Source organism: Colletotrichum truncatum (genome assembly GCF_014235925.2).
Source record: "Colletotrichum truncatum strain CMES1059 chromosome Unknown Contig_0008, whole genome shotgun sequence".
Classification (NCBI taxonomy): Eukaryota; Fungi; Ascomycota; class Sordariomycetes; order Glomerellales; family Glomerellaceae; genus Colletotrichum; species Colletotrichum truncatum.
This window is the reverse complement of record NW_027222405.1, coordinates 299,256-319,068: the sequence shown is the minus strand read 5'-3', so window position 1 is coordinate 319,068 and position 19,813 is coordinate 299,256. Positions and strand designations below refer to the sequence as shown.

Genomic DNA, 19,813 nt, shown 5'->3' with positions numbered 1-19,813 from the left:
TCCCTTCAACCAACTTGACTCCTTTCTCCAACTTCAGACGACATCAGTCTTCGGCACAGAGCCGAAACCATCTGTGCGGACCGTGCTGTGTATCGCGACTCGCTTTTCTTCATAGCGTGCAGGCAGAAGAAGAAGAAGAAGAAGAAAAAAACATGCCAGGTCACGGTCTTCTATTCTTCATTCCGGGCAATCCAGGGCTGGCCGATTACTACACCGACTTCTTTGACTCGCTGAAGACCCGCATCGGATGGGCAGACGGCCACATCCACGTTCACTGCCGTGATCTCTTTGGGTTCCGCGATGAGAGCCATGAGCCGTTCAACAATGATAACCCTCCTTACGACGTAGAGCGCCAGGTCGAAGCTGTGTTTGACCATTTGGCAGGCCTAAGGCGGACAGACTCGTCAAGGAATGCACCAGGGAAGAAAGGCGAGCCCTATGACTTCGTCATTCTGGCGGGTCACTCGGTTGGAAGCTATATCGCTCTAGAAATCTTTCATAGACACATGAAGGACCCTTCGCGTGCACCGCATCTAAAGTTGCATGCGGGCATCTTGCTATTCCCGACGGTCACGCACATGGCTCAGTCCCCAAGTGGGAAAAGGCTAGAGCTTATTCGCACGACGCCTCTGCTCAATAACTCTGCTCATGTCGTCGCGCAGAGGTTTCTCGACTTGTGGCCTGCGTGGGCTCTGAGGTGGTTCGTGGGCAACGTGCTCGGTTTTGGGGCCAAGGCTGCGGATGTTACCACCAAATTCTTGAAGAGCCGTGATAGCGTGTGGCAGGCAATCCACATGGGGAAGGATGAGATGAAAGTCATCACAGAGGAGAAATGGGACCAGGAACTGTGGGAGGTCGAGGAGAGTGACATTGGCGGTCGCGGCGGGAAGAGGACCACTCCGAGATTCTTTTTCTACTTCGGCAAGAAGGATCATTGGGTTGCGGACCACTTCCGGGATCACTTCATCCGGGCACGTGAGAAGCATATTGAGAATGGGTGGGCGCGAGTTGAGATTGATGAGAGAGGGCTCCCTCACGCGTTCTGTACCACCGAGAAGAACAGTGAACTAGTTGCTGATAAAGTGGCGGGGTGGCTCAAGGAGCTCTGGGAAGACCTGGCTCAGGAGACTTCCTAAATCTTCCATAGATGATTACAAAGGCATTTGTAGAACTAGATAATAGACAATAATTTTATTACTTCGAACGCTGCTTATATGTACCACACACAACGAAGAAAGGGTTGGTGTAAATTGCAGCTTCTCTCCCGATCCCAACTCCGTCATGAAAGCCGCCAACTGGTGGGGCTTTTCTCATTTTATGTTTACACATATTTATGCTTGCTGTCGTGGTAACTGAGGATTGTTTTGGGACCTCATTGATGTTTGATATCTGGTTCTATCGCTCGATAATCTCACGAACCTCCGTTACCTCCTCCGTTTCCTGAATAATATTTTAGTTAGGCATGGGCCTTCCAATTTGCAAACTACTAACGCTGGCAGTCTGAAAACTGTTAGTCATTGGCCCATGACCACTCGTTATATATAATTTCTTACATCCGATTTGGCCTTAGCTTTCCTACGCTTCATTAAGCCAAAGATGAACAACCCCATCGCCAATAAAGAAACACCGGCTAGTCGAAGTAAGCTGCAGTTCTAATAAATGGTAGTGTGATCAACGACTTACCAACACCTCCAAAGACACCCAGCAAGACGACAGCAGTGGGAGTTCCTCCAGCGCCTTTTGGTGCTGCTGACGTTGACGCTGATGATGCGGGTGGGATAGCTGCCGCTGGGGGCGGCAAAGGATTCGCTCCCGTTGGAGGAGGAGTCGCACCCGGAGCCGGCGGTGGTATCGGCATTGGAAGTCCTATTGAAGAGCTCATAGGAGGTAGAGGTGGCGGTGGGCTATTCACAGGCGGCGGCGGTGGCGGCGGCGGCGGCGGTGTATTGACTGGAGGCGGAGGCGGCGCAGGCACCGGTACTGGTGCATTACCTGGAGGTGCAGACGGCGGCGGTGGCGCCAGTGTTGCGGTTACCGTGACTGTAGTCGGAACCATGATCATTACCGTCTGTGTCGCAGCAGGAGGCGTCACGGTTACGAAGATGGTGACTGTTGGGACATTGGCGTTGTTGTTCGGCGGTAGGCCATTGGCAGGGGCTCCTCCTGGGTTCCCCGTTGCTTGAGGTTGAGGTCTAATGAGGCCGAGGACGGATAAAAGCTGATTCGGATCGATGGGCAGCTGGTTAGCATCGGGCGGGCTATTTGCTGCCGCTGCTGCGGCGGCGGCCTTGACGATTTCGGGATCTGGTTGCGCATTTTGCGCTTGGCGGTCGACGATGTCCTTCATTTTCTGTGATCCTGGACTTCGGTCTCCTCCAACCCTGACGATATTAAGTTTCTTGTAGGCAAATTCTTCGCGCGATTGTCGACGAACGCCCAGTATCTTATTAGGTAGACGAAGGGATGAAAAGTCACACCCGCGCAAACATATCACAGATTGTTTGCCCCGCGCGAGACAGATTTGCCGGTAAACAATAAATTCCAATAATGGTCTTTTCAACACAAGAGCCAAGAACGGGTAACAAGCATGGCGTGTAGGCAAAGTGGCACCCATGCACTTCTTATCCAGGCCTTCACTTGGACATTTTCTGTCTGTTAGAGTATTAAACTTCCAGCTCGTGTCAAACTCAAGGCACCGAGGCGCCGCTCGGGTTTCCAGACAGGTCAAATGGCTGTGGCATTTCCTAAAACAGCAAGTGGGTGACAGGTTTCTGGGTGAAAATGCTGGCGTTTGGGTGTCAAGTTCAAATGTCCCCGGACGCTGGAGGAGAACAGGGTGTGTGATTTGGGGCACTGGTAAGAAGAACGTGCGCCCCTCGATCTCCTCGTTCTCATCTTCCACTCAAAGTTCAAGCTTCGGCCCCTCTGATTTGTGTAGACGGGCCAGAGATGGGAAAGGCGACCACACCCTCGATGCTTGGAACGGCTGTGACGCTGCATCGATGCAGCCTCGGTGTTTCATGGAGAGGCCAAGAACTGGTCAAGAAGATGGGATGCCAAATGAGTTTTTGTCCTACTCGAAACAATTTTCTGTAACCCGCGAGCCTTCCCATACATTTGGAGGGGGTGGGGGACTGGGCGGCTCGGCCGTGCGGCGAGTTGCGAGCCACCATCGAGGTCTGAACGGGGATAAACCTGTTCCCCCACCATTTTGCAGTGACGGCAGAAACAATGCTTGGAAGCTCCAAAAATACCGGTTGACCATCGCCACCGGTACACTTATATGCTTCGGAACAACCGAGCGTAATTCAGAATGCCGCCGCTAAGATTGGCCTTTGCATATTCTGTTCGACACCGGCAACCGAAGACAAGCAGAACAAGAGAGAAACGGTAACCGAAAGACCAACAAGAGCTCAAGTTTTTAGACGTAACTGGAGGCTATGAACTCCAGCAAACCACCCCAGCAGCAGAGGCCTGGCCTGAAGAAGGGAGTCCTGGGGGGTTTGTCTGTAGCATCTGCAGCCACCTACAACTTTCTTGCCCACGACTTTGAATATGTACCGGACCGGTACCATGACGACAAATTCTTTCCCACACGGCTGTCTCGAGTGGGATCCGATATCAGACTTGGCCAAGCTCGCGGCCCCAACAACTACCCACTCAGACCGCCGCCTGTTCGGAAGAGGACATGGCAAAGAGATGTGAACGGGGAGGCGCGTAACAAACCTTTTGTGGAATCACAGTACGGCAACCAGATTGACGACCAAGAACAAAGTGGTCGAAACCCTTTTGACGATGCAAATGAGGTAGAGGACCAGCCAAATGAAACCGGCAACGAAGAGCCATACCATGTCTTTCCGAAGCGGCACAAGTGGGCTGTGATTGTAATCATCGGTACGGCTGGCCTCTTCAGCGGATTGTCGTCCAATATTTACAACCCGTCTCTTGATGCTATTGCGAGGGTGAGACCCAACCCCATGAACAACACCACATTGTGTGTGAACACATGCATCGTTCTGAAGCTGATTGTTACTTGCAGGATCTGAAAGTAAACTCCTCACAAGTTTCTCTCACAATCACGTCTTATCTAGTTATGCAAGCTGTGTCTCCTCTACTTTGGGGTCCCATGTCAGACACATTAGGTCGTCGCCCTACCTACATTGCATCGTTTTTGGTCTACATCGCTGCCAACGTCGCGCTCAGCTTCTCCCCAAACTACGCTGTCCTACTCATTTTCAGAGGTATTCAAGCGGCAGGGAGTGCCTCGACTGTCAGTATTGGTGAGTCTCCAAATCTCCCTTCAATTGCCATAAATGGCAACTAAAAACATTCTCTAGGTAATGGAGTCATCCAGGATATCTCCCCGACTTCCGAAAGAGGTGCTTTTATTAGTTTCTATCAAGCAAGTAAGCCAAAAATCCACAGACATTGCTTCGTCTTTGGCCATGACCTAACAAAGTGTAGTACGGAACTTTAGTACCGCTATTGGACCTGTACTTGGCGGTGCTTTAGCTAACTCGCTCGGCTTTCGATCCGTCTTTGTTTTCTTACTCATTGTCTCATCACTGATTCTAATTGCAATTGTGGCCTTTCTTCCAGAAACAATGAGGAGTATTGCTGGAAATGGGTCCCTCAGACTCACCGGTCCAACTTACAAACCACTGATTCGATACGTCACGAAAGAGCCCAGCTACATGCAAGACCCAGATGGTCCCTTGAACCGCAAAAAGATCACTGTATGGACGTTTCTGACCCCCTTCAAGCTCTTCAAGGAAAAAGACCTTCTCATCAATCTCATATGGGGCGGGTTTATTTATGCAATCTGGAACATGGTTACAACCAGCACCACGCCGGTCTTCAAAGCACGGTTCCCCTTCCTGAACGAGCTTCTCCTGGGAGTTGCGTTTCTGCCGAATGGTAAGTGGAGTCTTCTTCTTCTTCCATTACCTGTGATACATCAGGAACAAGCGACATCTGCCGAGGGATGCACGTGTGCAGTCTGGACTGACATATCATGTGGACAGGCTTCGGGACCATTGTAGGCTCCGTCTTGGCCGGAAAGCTCCTGACTCGAGACTACAAAGTCATTGCCACCAACTACAAAGCGACGCATAACATGAAAAAGGACGATGAGTTGTCTGCCAAAGACATCCCTCCGGATTTCCCTCTTGAAAAAGTTCGATTGCAGCGTTTGCCTTGGATAGTAGCACTATTCACTGCATCTGTAACCGGCTACGGATTTTCTTTGGCGTATCCCACCGCCACCTCCAGACCAGGATGGATTGCCCTTCCACTCGTTCTGCAGTTTCTGATTGCTGCCTCGGCTAATGCCATCTTTGCGCTCAACCAAACCATCATCTCGGATATCTGCCCCGGTCAGGGCGCAAGTGCGACAGCTGTCAATAATCTGGTGCGCTGCGGCCTCGCTGCCCTCGGCGTGGCGTTTGCCGAGCAGATGATTAACGCCGTGGGCCCGGGAACCGCATTTTTGGTCTTGGCCATGGTAGTAATAGCAATTTCGCCCATTCAGGTCATCAACCAATACTGGGGGCCCAAGTGGCGGGCAGAAAGGCTAAAGAAGAGAGGGCTGAAGGCATCCACGACCGAAGAAGATCGGCAAAAGGCTTGAAGAGATTTTTTGACTGAACAAAACACGAACCGGACCATTCTTCTACATAGCGCATCAAGCGAATCATATCTGGTATAGCGTATTAGGCGTATTGTATCCGCCTGAAAAGGTCTCATTCAGCATCGCATCAGATTTAGAAAGGCGCCGTGAAACAGCATGATCCTCAAACGACAGAACTTGCTTTTTGTTAAAAGCGAAAACAGTATAGCTTCTTGACAAACTAGCCTATTCAGATGTCATCAAAGATAATCTTCTCATGTCAGTGAAAATAAGGGTTGTATAGGAGACATGTCACGATTTTTGTTTTGATGATAGCCATGCTTCCCCTCATCTAATAGTGTCAGGGTCTGGAACAGTGCCGATGAGTGATGTTCAAACCCTATGACTCTTCATGGCTTTTCAAGTATGTGGTTCTGAAAGCCATTCATCTGGAATGCCGCTCAGAAAATCAAATTCTCTGATCATTCTTCTCTTCACTTGAGAGATTTAGGGTTACACTAGGGCGATCTGGTCTGTTGCAGGTCATCTGGTGTTAGCCTGAAACCCAGATGCTGGGTTTAGAGTCTTCATGATCCCAGTCCGACAGGCCTAGGCCGTTTTCGGTAGTCGGCACGCCGCATAGTTTTCCTCATACGGTCATTGATGGCGGCGTGTGCATTGCGCCGAACGCTGCATTCACATGGCAGCTCGGCTCATTGGCATTGTCATATTTGATGGCGTCGGCAGTTCATGTCATAGTAGGAAGGATTACCAAGTGAGCCAGTCCTCAGATTGTGCTAGGGCCAGTGCTGAAGGCTTCGAAGTGCTCGAACCGCTGTGAGATACAATCATCACTTTTGATCTCAATCTAGTAGTTAAACTATCTCCAGTCAGATCGTGTTCGCTATAATATTTTGTTTGGGTAAACCGTTCGTTGCCTGAAATAACGTTTGGACTTACTTCTCACAAATCGAACAGGCTCTTTTTTTCTCTCTTTTTTCGAAAGTCTACTTGAACCTACAATGTTGATCACCCGTTCACACACGAAGGGTCCAAGCTAATTAACGAGGGAGATCCTTGCGCACCCCTGGACGCCTTGCTTTCTGGTCAATTGGGGTGCAAAAAGCATGGCCGCTTGGTCGTAGGTAATATTTCATCCATACGCCTTCTTACCCAAAGAAAGCTTTTTATACGCAAAAGAATAATCATAAGATAATTCAGACTCTTGACTTATTACATCAAGAATTTCCTCACGCTCCGCCCTCCTTGATTCTGGTCTGTTGTATGGAGAACTAGGAATGCGTCTGAAAAGAAAGTCATTTTTGCAACCCGGAGCGATTGCCGGTAGGCAGCCATCCAATTATTCCTACCTTAGCTTTCGTCAATTGTTTCGATTGCTAGCCTAGTGGAAAGTCCCATCTAAGTATCATACATAGACCGCCGACCAGTTTTGGAACCATGGACACAGGAAATATAACATACGTAGTTGATTTAATAATCCTTCGCTTTTTTGCGTGGCGGGCCGAGGCACATCACCCATTTTCTTCTGATAGCCACAGCCACACGAGCATGCGGAGTTAAAGGCTACGCGCGACAGCTTCGGATGGATGCAAGACGTTGACGTAACCAAGTCTCAACATGATATGCAACCGCATGCAACATGCCATGCCGTCCTGACATGGTGTCAGTTGTAGGTGTCAGTAGTTTCGTACTTGTTAGTACAATAGAAAATCATCAGCTCAAACTAGTGGCAAGAATGAATCTCATGCCATTGTTTCAGTCCAAATTTTCTGAAGTCATGTAACCTTTCCCCGTTCAAGCTTGACAGTTCTTGATCGGTATAGAACACTCAGTTTAAGTCGAAAAGATGAAAAAGAAGATAGCCAAGGAGACAGGGAATTCAACATTACTTCCAGCTAATAGCCATCCAGAAACCGGCCTTTACCTAAGAAGTTCACGCGTGTTTCGATGGCTATGGCACTCTCGGTCAGAATAGCAACGAAATGCCACTCTTTAGGTGTGACATCACTGGATAAGAGAGAAGGAAGGCACAGAGTAATACACCATGGTTTCTAAACTATGAAATCTTCCTCAACTCCTCAACATGCCTAGCTCTTGCTGCTTCATTCGACTATCTAAATAGTACTAGCGGTAGTGGTATCGCCAATTTTCCTTCCTTGTCACATGGCTTGGTATTTCAAAGACCTGTTGTCGGGGGTAAATATAGTTGGACAACCCAACCGGGACATAATCAACAGCATTGAACAATTGTTTGACATTATGATAATTGAAAGGCCTTCCACCAGCATCCGAAGCCTAAACTTCCAACTCTTACTTGTGGTAGAGTTCATTATTTCCAGTGAGAAGTCTTCTTATAGGCTTTTTCCGCAACTCCAATTGAAGACACTTCTCCCCGAGAGTTGATACCACCGTGTCCAATAAGGATCTTCCTTTCCAAATCAAAACAGTTTTTGGTGTAGACGGAACTGCAGAGATCGTACAGTTTCCTAATAGTCATGTCGCAATATTTCTTTTCCTTAAGAGAGGCTATATCCCAGCCGTAGGAAGTCGTGCTGTTGCAAACTAGGGATGCTTCATGTCCCTCTGATTCCGTTACCAACAGATGGCTAGTATCACGGTTGAATCCTTGCTGTCTTTGAGGGTTCGTTCTAGTTGAGTTACCAACGCGAGGAGCTAACGAGCGCAAGCCCTTAACAGATGGCTTTATGTAGACGTGCTTGTCCCACTTATACCGGTCAACCGCGCGTTCGGGGTCCTTGTCCCTTCCCTCCAATCCAGTTTCTTGGTCAATCTCATATTGAAGCGGTGGCAAGTAGAATGGCACAGTGCCGTCCGGTTGAAGATTGTTCCAATAGTTGAATCGTGGTGTACTCCTGCAAAGATATTTTTCTTGATCCATGCGGTAGTGGAGAATCTTGGAAGGGGTGCCAAGCATATCGTTGGCATGAAAGCTTATAGCTCTTGCTCCATTTTCTGCTTCGTCTTCGGCACTCAGCCATACACACTTTGGATAAGCGCTGCCGACTCTGCGCTCGCTAAGATACCACCTTGCGCCGCAGTAGGCCGCAAGGTCGCCATACCAGGTGGTGCTCAGATTTCCATTGGAAACCTGAACTGCTGCCAGGCAAATGAGAGAGTCGTACGCGAACTGCGATATCATAACATATTTCGCAGTGACCATCGGATCTCTGTTATGAACATTTGGAATTTTGTAGACATATTTGCTGAGGTCGCCGCCTTGCCACAGAAACCTCGTCCTCTCCGCCCAGTGTTGACCAACGCGTTTCCCTTCGTCGTCCCAGAGCGTAATATAGGGCTCTATTGCGCTCGCATGTCCCATGCTGCCACCGTCACCGCTCACAAGTGTGACCCAGGTTTCGGGTATGTGTTTTTCAGGAATACCCTCATCGAAAGACCATCTGAAAGGGAAGATTGATTTGTCTTTGTCGAACAGGAAACCCAAAATTCGAGCTCCAGCTGCGATGTTGACCATCTTAGACCAAGTTACTGGTGTTGGCAAGGCCTAATCAAATGAGTTGAATAATTCAGTATTGTCGACTCTGCTCTTCCCTGTGTAAAGCCTCAAAAGCGGTTCTTCAAAGTCTTTTATATTTTAGGCCAGTGGCTGTCAACCCCAGAGGCCAACTCTGCATTTTTTTACTGTCAAGTGCCTCAAAGCAATGATACATTTTGTCCATGTTAGCCACACTGCCCGCAGGGGACTATGGATGTAGAATTACGATGTCCGTTATTGGCAAGAGAATCAAAGAGAATTTCATCATTTATGTGACACAATATTGCAGGGCGTGGCGATGGATGAAAAGGAAATTGATTCAGAATGGTCCTTATCCTCGGCTAATCTTGTACGACTTCGAAGCATTTCACACTCACTCCAATGGATTGTCATTGCTAGTGCGCCTGTTGTGTATGTCTTACGCCAGCAGGAAAACTCACAATGAATAGAGACTGATTCAATTACACTAATTCAAAGCCACCAACATGGTAGCACATACCATTCAAAAATTGAAACACATTGATCCGATGTTTCTTGGAGCACATTCCTCAAAGTAGAAGGGGATGTTATTCAGCATCTTCACCTACTGGATAAGAGGTAAAGCCAAGCCGCCATAGAAAGTCCATTAGCAGAGTTGAATCAAACAGATGATCTGAATTTTTGGATCTAGCTTATCCTATAAGCTCAGGTGTACTCAATCAGATTGACCTTGGACTTTACATGTCGTCGTAGGCAAAGTATTTTGAAACATCGTCACGTAAACAACCCCATTAAATATTTGAATGTGTTCCTTTTTGTGGCCTCTTTTAATTGACTACAGAAGGGGTTTGGCTTCATGAAGGAGGTGATCTAAATTGTCGGGAATGGGCCTTGCCGTCGATCTGCGTCAGTTTGCATCGACTTACGCGTCACTTTCTTCATCTTGCAAGGGTTTCACATAAGAACGAGTCTACTCGATTAGATTCATACTCCCAGTATTTTCAATAATGATCTAAAACTGAAGGCCAAGTGATGAGATTAAACTTAGGACCTTGTATGAGTAAACCATGTGTCAGTGGCAAATCGGCGAGCACTGTACCTCCCGAAGGTCATGTTATATCCGGAAACAAGAACACAACCCCAGCGAGTCCTTCGTTACCGTGATGATACGTAACCCTCATAAAACGATATTAAAAAGCTAGTCTCCCAAGAGTAAAGAACCAGTGACGCCCTTGGCCGCGGGTCCCGATCACCATCCAGGGTACACCCACACCAAAGCAAAAGTGCGTTGGAAACAGAGTTTCCCGCTATTCCCCAAAGCTGAGGCTTTTTGCGTAGCTATTTCTTAGGAACTTTGCTTAACGGTAACAACCTTTCGTGAGTAGTCCGCTAGCCAGGAACGCCAGGAACGCCAGGAACCGGAATCAACCGAAAAGGATTAACCATGCACTTTGAGGCACTGGTGGTATGAAACACAGATCGCAAGTCATAAATCATGAATTTAAGCATTTTAAAGCCTAAGCCTATGTACACACAACATCATTGGCTCTGTCAGGCCATAGTAATCCCAATCGGAGGCGCCGTAGGCCCCAACCATCATACTTGCAATGTATCGGCACGTTCGAGTTACTCGGTTAAGAATATTGGTTGATTACCGTCGGGCAAGTGAAATGGCCGTGTTCGATTTAGCTCCAAAATACCCTTCCCTGTGTTATCGCTTTCTCCGAAGGTATACTGTCTCAATTCCCTGCACAAAATTGCTCGTCAACAAAGAGTTTACTCGATTTTTCTTGCGGGAACGGCAAGGGGGAGATTGGCAGCCCCGGCCGGCTTCGGAGGTGTTCCGGGTTTTGAACCCTGAGCGCCTCCGATGAGAGCGCCGGCCTCAATGGCTCCAGCGGGAACCGGGGCGAGGCTATTAGGATCTGGGCCCTTGGGAGAGCCTCCGGACGACGATGGCTGATTTGTACCTGGCGCATTACCCGGCATGGGTTTAGCTCCGGCAGCAGCACCAGCAGCACCGCCGCCCAGAGCCCCAGCCGCGAGAGCGCCGGCAGGGACAGGAGCGGGTTGTTGGTTGTTCGGTTTACCTTTGGAAGCGCCAGCTGCTATAGCCCCTGCATTAGAAGCACCAGCTCCAGCCGCTTTCTTTGGAGCGCCTGAAGATTTGGATGGCGTCGCGGGCGCCACAGGAGCAGGTGGATTTTGAGGAGTCTGGGGAGTTTGAGGAGTTTGGGGATTCTGAGGATTCTGAGGATTCTGAGGATTTTGTGGATTTTGTGGGTTCTGGGGGTTCTGGGGGTTCTGAGGAGTTTGAGGATTCTGAGGATTCGCAGGCGGATTCGCAGGCGGATTGGCAGGTGGAACAGCAGGGCGAGGAGGCGCGCTAGCCTTCGCTGGAGGCGTGGTGGTCTTGGCCTTGGCTTTAGCCTTCGCTTTGGCGGGGTTGGCTGTCTTAGCCTTGTTCTTGTTTTTGTTCTTATTCTTGTTCTTGTTCTTGTTCTTGAGCAGTCCTAATAAGCCTAGAAGCCGCTTCTCATGCTCTGGTCGGTCACCTCTGGCAACCAATGCGGCATATTGCTGCTCAACAGCCGCCACGTCAATGTCGCCTACTTGGGGGACATCGCCTAGGGGGCCAATCTCACTGAGACATGTTAGTTACTTGCCCTTGAATTTGGGCGACTACTAGGACGTACTTGACATATCCCGTGCGGACATCGGTACCTGGCCCTGCCGGAGCACCATTGATGCCAACAAGGAGTACTGAAGCAAGTAACAGAAGAGGGGTGGAGAACCTCATTGTAGTGAATGCTAGATGTTGGTTACGAAATTGTGAAAGAAAGGTGGAATATATGACCAGCCAAGCTTTTGACTTGCTGGGAGGTTTGTACTCGTATCTGTAATGCCTAGTTGTGGGCGTGAACTGAGGAACCTGCCTGTCCCTTCCTACAAGACTGGCAGATGGGAGACGGTCCTGTGTCCTTTTGTACTTTCTCTGAATGACCTCGACTCTTCGCCCCGTCAAGGATGTCCAATCTCATCCAAACCTTAGGCAAGGCCGTTTGCCCGTTCTCAACGTGCAGGCCATTGAAATGGCTGAGTGACTGGTCTGCGATTCTGAGTTAGAATTCACCGGGAGGACAGTTAGGGCCTCTCTGAAACCTGAGATCACAACCACAAGGCGACAGATGCCAAAGTTCACCGGCTCGAAGTGCCCGACCCCGCGTGGGCCATTCCTCTGCACGATGCCGGATCTACGAAGGCAGGGATTGCACCTTGTATTGGATTTTTCCATGGATCATCTTGAAGGTGGCCATTCCCTGTACCGCAAAGCAATTCAACTTATTCAGGCGAGTTGGTGTTTCGATTAAGCGTTTCGTGGGTGGAGCTCCCCTCGTCTGATATCGGCCAAGGGCAAACTCCTGCAGGAAGACGCGAAGAACATAGAAATCGTCCGATCTTGGATGGTTTCAGACTCCCTCTCATTGGAAGCGATCTTGTTAACCCACCAAGCGGAGAATTGATCTTAAGCTTACTTAGGGTGTGGTGATGCAAACACCAATGTGGTTCAAGCAGGGGATGGCTGTCAATGTTGGTCAGCACTATCTCGCGGTTCGACTTCACCCGATGCAGGCTGAAGGCTTCCAAAACCTTGCTGTCCTAATCTTGCCTTGATTCTTGCGATAGTTCGAGTAGGTTTGTCTTAGCTCCACTTCGAATTCGTTTTGGAAATCTGAGAGCGAGCTGCGTGTGTCATAGTTGGCTACCTGCAGGTAGAGAAGTTATTCATCACCAGCCGAGAAACTAAACTTCAAATCCCATACAAAAGAAGATTGTATGTGACCACAGCAATTTCGTCCAAGTTTCCACGTTTTTCGCGTGAGGAAAATGAAATTTCAGGGCTTACATAGGTGGACCAGCCTGCGGCTCTGCTCCAAAGTTTTGTCGATGACCTCAGAACTCAATCTTGCATCACTAACAAGGCAAAAACGACGTCTTCTCAGAGCACACTCAAGCGAAAGCCCACACCTACGAATATTCCCAGTCCTTCCTTGAACGTCAAAGATTCCAATAACTATGACAGCTGTCTTGAGCAGCAGGCAAAGGCTTTCAGACGGTGTCAGGAAGACAGGAGCATCTCGTAGCGAACCGCATTGAAAATGACAGAAGACAGTCAGATGACAAGGCCGAGCGGTCATTCATGCCCTCATGCTGATGTTGCTGGCAGGTCAATTGACAGTTTGGATGGCAAAGCAGCAGCTCTGGTCACAGATGGTCCGCGGAGACGAGCAAAACATGGCATAACCACTCAGGGCCAATAGAAAGGTGTGGATGCAGGCATTGGCTGAAGAGTAGTTCTGTCCAGTGATCTCCAAAACGCTGGTGGCGGCTAATGGGGATCGACGCTCAAGCGAAAATCGTTTCAGGCGCCCGCTGTTCGAATGAGGTCCTGGCAAAGTCTGGACGAGCATAGCTTGCATGGACTGGGTAAGGGGCGGGCTTTCGCAGGGTCATTGGTTGAGATGAAGAGGCTTGCCTTATGCGTAAAGAACAAGCGTATCAGGAGATTGGACGCTCTTGGGGGGACATGCAGGTTCATGACTGCTCAGTAACCGACGCCGTTGCCTTTTATCATTGTCGTCTGCTTGTGACATCGAATTCTAGTCGGAATCACGGCTCCCGTAGAGAAAGTCTTTCATTTCTCATCTAAGACCACCAATGCCGTGGTCAGCATGCGATGATATCTCCGCGCAATAATGGAACCCCATACTAATGCCGTGTTACAAGCAGTGAGCTTGGGCCTCAGTAACTGAAAATGGGTTATTTCACGAGAGTACCAACTTCAAGATACATCCTAGTATGTGCTGCTGCCTTCTTTACACAATCCGTCCACTCGACTCAGCTTATCATCTGCCAATCGGATCCGGACATAATTCAAGGCCTCGTGCCTGAGAGATTGCTACGACGCAACTAGTTTGAGTGCTGGCCGACGTAGCTGTGCAATGCGGAACAAAGAGGGGTATGACGGCGGATTCGTCATTATTGAAGCATTTGCTGTGTGCCATAGGTAGTTGCTCTGACCTGCGCATGACAGAGGTGAGTGGACAGCGAGGTCGCATGAAGAAGACAGCCATAGAGAGAGCATATTCTTCGCCTCAACTTATAGATAAGCTCTTTTCCTGGCCATACAATTAAGCCACGATGAAGTACGGTTCTGAAGAGTTGGCCTTGTAGATCCGAGCGCTGACACTCACATACACCCGGCGCATGGCATGACGAGTCTCGCATTAACATTAAAGCACCAGGAGCGGGCAATACAAGCGGTCAAATATTTTCCCTTTCCGCAAGGCAAACTTGAGTTTTCTGATGATGAGGTAAGCCGACTTGGCTTTTGGTTTGCCACTCGGAGTCTCTTGTCGGCCTCCACCAACGGGACTTCCCCGCTGCCCCCGGCGCATCGGCATTTTGTCCCCGCGTGATCCTTCACTATCCCCAGTCCCAGCCCCCTTCTGTCCGACCAAACATCGCTTACCGTGCCCTCCTACTTGCATCTGCGAGGTTTTCCTGTCCAGTAGAATGAACGTTAAGACATAACAGGATGTCACTTTGCTCCGCCTTCGACGCGTAGAACCAGACCAGTTCCTGTTTCCTTACGTCATGACTCTTATCGACGGGGTTTATGTCAGAATGAGCTGCCTGTCTGGGTTTAAGACAACATTAATCTACTAGTCTAAAGATACGCCATTTCAGGCACTCGTTATCATTTTTGCCGTGCTCGGAGCCGTGCGGTGAGCGACTGCGCTACGTGATGCAACGGTAACGGTGCTTAGCATGCAGGCTAGAATTACCTTGCTGGGTGTGTCAAGACATACATATATGAGACCATGCTTCAATTCGCCGTGCTTTTGAAGATGTGTTACGATGGTAGTAGGAATCACCCGAAATAAAGGCGAGCAAGTCGAAACTGGGCCGTGAATAGTCTGCTCTCAATCCACAGCGTCCGCTATGGCTGTTCAAGCCTCCTTCTGGTTTCTGGCTCTCATTTGGCTCAGGATTGCTAGCATCGCCAGTTGTTTGACTGGTAAGTATGACTTGGTCTGGCTTCGTCCGACCGTTACCATCTGCATGTGTAATAACATTGAAATTAGTTAAAAACATCCCCTTTCCCAGTCTCATAGATGTCACGATTGATGAACTGACGGAAGGTCTGGAAAATGGTCTTTTCACCAGCGTCGATCTTGTCAACGCCTACCTGGGTCGTATTTCTCAAGTCAACAGCACACTGAATGTGGTGACGGAGGTGAACCCCGATGCGCTCTCCATCGCAGCCGATCTGGACGCCCAGAGATCCAATGGCACATTGAAAGGCCCTCTTCACGGGGTTCCCATCCTTATTAAGAACAACATCGCGACCGCTGATCAGATGAACAATACTGCTGGCTCATGGGCACTTCTGGGGGCCAAAGTACCAAATGATAGCTTCATGGCGAAGAAGCTCCGCGAGGCTGGCGCCATTATCCTGGGCAAGACGAACTTGAGCCAATGGGCAAATTACAGAAGTAACAACACCAGCAACGGCTGGTCTGCTTATGGTGGCCAGGTTTATGCCGCTTACTATCCTCAACAGGACCCCAGCGGGAGCTCGAGTGGTAGTGGAGTAGCATCGGATTTGGGACTTGCCCTTGCATCGTTAGGAACCGAGGTAGGTTGACTAACGATACTGGGCTTCTTCGGTTTAGACTGACAAACATCAGACCGATGGCTCCATCTTGTCACCCGCTCAACGTAGCAATCTGGTCGGGATCAAGCCAACCGTTGGTCTTACATCAAGACACCTTGTAATCCCAATCAGCGAGCACCAAGACACAATTGGACCTATGGCTCGAACGGTTAAAGACGCGGCATACATCCTCCATGCCATCGCTGGAACGGACCCCAATGACAATTACACTTCTGCAATCCCAAACGACGGCGAGATCCCGAATTACCCAGCAGCATGCGACATGTACGCCCTCCGTGGCGCTCGTATTGGCATCCCACGTAACGCCATCGAGCTATTTTCCGACAACACGACCGGTATCGAGACCGATGCCTTTGAGGAAGCCCTCGAGGTTTTCAAATCAGCGGGGGCAATCATTGTCGATAACGCGAATTTCACCGCTGCGGAGCAACTAGCACAGTCGAATTCGGAAACCATCGTCCTGAACGCAGACTTCATCACTAATCTAGCGGCTTATCTTGCCGAGCTAACATTCAACCCCAACAACCTAACGTCTCTTGCCGATGTACGGGAGTTTACGCAGACTTTTGACCTGGAAGACTACCCGGACCGTAACACGGCTATATGGGACGACGCTCTGGGTGAGCAAGGCTTTAACAACACTGATCCTCGGTTCTGGGATGCGCTGCAGGAGAGCGAGTATCTCGGCGGAGAGGGAGGGCTGCTCGGGACGCTAGAGAGGCACAATCTGGATGCTGTCATCTTGCCCACTAGCTTTTCAAGCACATGGGCTGCAATCATTGGAGCGCCGGTTGTGACGGTTCCCCTTGGGTTCTACCCCGCGAATGCGACAGTGGTCAAGAACAGGAGGGGGAACTTGGTGGACACCGGACCGCATGTGCCGTAAGTTGCTCTTGGGCTTTTTGACGAACGCCTTTGCTGACGGTTTCCAGTTTCGGTATCAGCTTCCTTGGTGCGAAGTTCCAAGAAGCTAAGCTCATTGGGTTGGCTTATGCCTATGAGCAAAGGACGCTGAACAGGGGCAAGGTCCAACCATACATCACGCCCAACATTGAGATAGGAGATTACGCCGGGTATTGATAGGCTATGCTTTCACCGAAGGGGAAATATGTAGCTTCGCGGCCATGGTGGTTACCCTTTACCTGTCGAGTCGCCGCATACGATAGCCTATTCTGATACGGCATGTCCGTAACGTCAGCGTCTCGGCTTCTACCCAACTCTTCAGTAGACTAAGGTTTTCAAGCGTCCTCTAGACTACTGTTGCTGCCTATAATTGCAAGCTTTTTTATCTCCGAGCATAGATGAGATAGCCTAGCAGTCAGTATATACATGGATCACCGCCATCTGCGGCTTATCAGTCCCAGTCCCACCTGCAGCTCAATTGTCGCCTAGAAAGCCTGACAAACTGGGGATCAGGTCATCATTTTTATGGCCGATGACAATCTGAACAAGTTCCAGATGAGAGCAAGGGACCTCTCACCCTGGGTGTGCTCAGCAACAAGAACATTTGTTAGAACAAGAGGCTTCGAGGTCTACAAAGCATTATCAGCCATATTTTGTCAGCTTCGGCCTCTTTGAAAAACTGTGACGTTGCGCTACTCTTGTAACCAAAACGTGTGATATGAAAAAGCAAAAGTATAAAGATAGCACGACCTGGTTTCGATCCAGGGACCTCTGGGTTATGAGCCCAGCGCTCTACCCCTGAGCTACCGTGCTTAGGATTGCTGATGGGCAGATGTCTTGGTGTCATGCAATTTAACATAATGAGGCTCCAGTCGTGTGAGTCATCGTGGGTGGGTAGGCCTAATTCACACCACACTAAGGCAGCCCCACCAACGGAGGCAAAGTTGCGGCGTCAAAGCCGATGATTTCCGAAAAGTAGGTATCACACACGCTAATGTTGGTAACATCACATAGAATCGCTTAAAAAGTGGACGAGAAATTGCGCGAAAAGCAATGATGCTTGGTCAAGATTGGGATATCTATGTAGTGATTAGGCGGACCAATTGCGCCGTGGTATATTCGCAAATGACATGAGATTCGTAGAACAATGACGGGGTTTGAAAACACACTCCCTCTCCCAACACTTCCATTTACAGAAGCCATGAGATGAAGGTCCTGTAGAACCACCCACCGCGGCTCTCCTTGCCACCGCGAGCCTCCTTCTCGGCAGCCTGGCGGGCCAGGAACTCCTCCTCCTCGCGGTCGATGATGTCCTTGCCGGTGTAGAAGTCGGCCTCGTGGGGCTTGACGCCGCGAGTCTTGTAGAAGAACTTGTGGCCGAAGATGAGGATGAGGTACAGGGGGATACCGAGGTAACCGGTGATGAAGGTCTTGTACTTCTCCTTTCCAAAGTCGCCGCCGGTGAAGACGTCGTAGTTCTTGGTAAGGGCGACGATGCAGCAGAGGAAGAGAGCTCCGTAGGAGCCCCAGATGCCGAGGGGAGCGGCGTAGGGGAGGATCTCGTTGGAAATGTTCTGGGCCTTGCGGGCCTTGCACCACCAGATGTGAGTGACGAGGATGGAAATCCAGGTCAGGAGACCGAAGATGGTGGTCAGGTTGACGAAGTAGCCAAAGACCTTGGTCGAGTCGCTGGAGACGTTCATGAAGGCGAGAAGGGCGAAGAGGGCGGAGAAACCGAGGGCGTAGATGGGGACACCGCGCTTGTCGGTGCGCTTGAAGATGGCGGGAGCAGAGCCGTCAGAGGCCAGGCCGTAAAGGGTTCTGCTGGCGATGTACAAGTCGGAGTTGGAGGCGGAGAAGACGAAGACGCAGATGCAGGCGTTGATGATGTGAGGAATGACCTTGACACCAGCGATCGAAGCAGCAACGACGAATGGGGAGGCGGAGGCACCGGCCTGGGCCTTGGTGGCGAAAGCGAGCTCCTTGGAGTCGTAGGGAACGAGCATGCCGATGAGGAGGACGCTGAGGCAGTAGAAGAACAGGATGCGGTAGAAGGTCAGCTTGATGGCGCGAGGAATGGTCTTGCGGGGGTTCTGGGCCTCGGCGACGGTGACACCGACAAGCTCAGTACCCAGGTAAGCAAAGGTGGCGTTGACCATGCAAGACCAGAATCCGAAGAAGCGGCCAGCGTCGCCCGTGTCAATGTATTCCTTGAAAGCACTGGGAATATTTGTTAGCCTCAAATGACAAGAGATGAATTATGACCAGGAAAAGACATACCCAGGGTTCTTCCAGTAGCGGAAGCCAGTGGCATCGCGGTTAGGGCCACCACCGCAAACCAGGATGAGGGAGAACAGGATAATGCCGACAATGGTGATGACCTTGAAACTGGACAGCCAGAACTCGAACTCTCCAAAGAACTTGATACCGAAGTAGTTGATGCAGACGATGACGACCAGGAAGATGGCAATGAAGACACCGGGGTTTACGCGCTCGCGAGGGACCCAGTACTGAATGACGAGGGCAGCGGCAGTAAGTTGGTTGGGAGTAACGATGATGTATTTGAACCAGTAACTGTGATGCGACGCGGTTAGCTAACAATGAAAAAGAAATTGCCGGGATCAGAAATTTGGGGAAAAACTCACGTCCAGCCGAGCGCAAAACCGAGAGAGGGGTCGCAGAATCTTGAGGCGTAACCAGTGAAACCAGCAGAGATGGGCAACCAAGCAGCCATCTCACCAAGACCAGCCATGACGAGGAAGACGATGAAACCGACGAGAGTGTACGAGATGAAGACGGAGCCCGGGCCGGCCTGCGCGAGGGCCTTGCCGGTTCCGATAATGAGACCGGTACCGATGGCACCACCAATGGCAATCATGGTGATGTGACGAGCCTTGAGGCCACGGTGCAACGATGTTTCGGCGCTGGTCTCGAAACCACGGATGTGAAGATCTTGGTTGTCGTAGGTCTGGGTTTGGTAACCCGACTTCTCGACATCGTGGGCGCCCTCCGAAGAGGACGTCCGCTTGACGAGGCCGTCACTCAT

At 50.1% G+C, this 19,813-nt stretch overlaps 7 protein-coding genes across 7 annotated transcripts; 3 read left to right on the top strand and 4 right to left on the bottom strand.

The window, feature by feature from the left end:
- Window positions 1-152: 152 nt before the first annotated feature.
- On the top strand, window positions 153-1,136 carry CTRU02_211568 (Lipid droplet-associated hydrolase; the record flags this gene model as incomplete). The annotated part of the gene is made up of 1 exon (XM_036732308.1): window positions 153-1,136. One exon carries the CDS (start codon window positions 153-155, stop codon window positions 1,134-1,136), a length of 984 nt encoding a protein of 327 aa, XP_036575937.1.
- A 316-nt stretch (window positions 1,137-1,452) lies between these two features.
- On the bottom strand, window positions 1,453-2,347 carry CTRU02_211567 (uncharacterized protein; the record flags this gene model as incomplete). Its single annotated transcript, XM_036732307.1, has 3 exons — window positions 1,453-1,500; window positions 1,554-1,630; window positions 1,684-2,347. 3 exons carry the CDS (start codon window positions 2,345-2,347, stop codon window positions 1,453-1,455), a joined length of 789 nt encoding a protein of 262 aa, XP_036575936.1.
- A 1,093-nt stretch (window positions 2,348-3,440) lies between these two features.
- On the top strand, window positions 3,441-5,629 carry CTRU02_211566 (MFS multidrug transporter; the record flags this gene model as incomplete). Its single annotated transcript, XM_070205661.1, has 5 exons — window positions 3,441-3,971; window positions 4,040-4,280; window positions 4,338-4,406; window positions 4,453-4,917; window positions 5,025-5,629. 5 exons carry the CDS (start codon window positions 3,441-3,443, stop codon window positions 5,627-5,629), a joined length of 1,911 nt encoding a protein of 636 aa, XP_070060474.1.
- A 2,329-nt stretch (window positions 5,630-7,958) lies between these two features.
- CTRU02_211565 (uncharacterized protein) lies at window positions 7,959-9,122 on the bottom strand (the record flags this gene model as incomplete). Its single annotated transcript, XM_036732305.1, has 1 exon — window positions 7,959-9,122. The coding sequence occupies one exon, from the start codon at window positions 9,120-9,122 to the stop codon at window positions 7,959-7,961; it is 1,164 nt and encodes a 387-aa protein (XP_036575934.1).
- A 1,776-nt stretch (window positions 9,123-10,898) lies between these two features.
- Window positions 10,899-11,922, bottom strand: CTRU02_211564 (uncharacterized protein; the record flags this gene model as incomplete). Its single annotated transcript, XM_070205660.1, has 3 exons — window positions 10,899-11,327; window positions 11,469-11,766; window positions 11,819-11,922. 3 exons carry the CDS (start codon window positions 11,920-11,922, stop codon window positions 10,899-10,901), a joined length of 831 nt encoding a protein of 276 aa, XP_070060473.1.
- Window positions 11,923-15,128: 3,206 nt separating this feature from the next.
- CTRU02_211563 (amidase) lies at window positions 15,129-16,944 on the top strand (the record flags this gene model as incomplete). Its single annotated transcript, XM_036732303.1, has 4 exons — window positions 15,129-15,204; window positions 15,269-15,825; window positions 15,878-16,746; window positions 16,797-16,944. The coding sequence occupies 4 exons, from the start codon at window positions 15,129-15,131 to the stop codon at window positions 16,942-16,944; spliced, it is 1,650 nt and encodes a 549-aa protein (XP_036575932.1).
- Window positions 16,945-17,957: 1,013 nt separating this feature from the next.
- Window positions 17,958-19,813, bottom strand: CTRU02_211562 (Dicarboxylic amino acid permease 1; the record flags this gene model as incomplete). Its single annotated transcript, XM_036732302.1, has 3 exons — window positions 17,958-18,987; window positions 19,048-19,341; window positions 19,413-19,813. 3 exons carry the CDS (start codon window positions 19,811-19,813, stop codon window positions 17,958-17,960), a joined length of 1,725 nt encoding a protein of 574 aa, XP_036575931.1.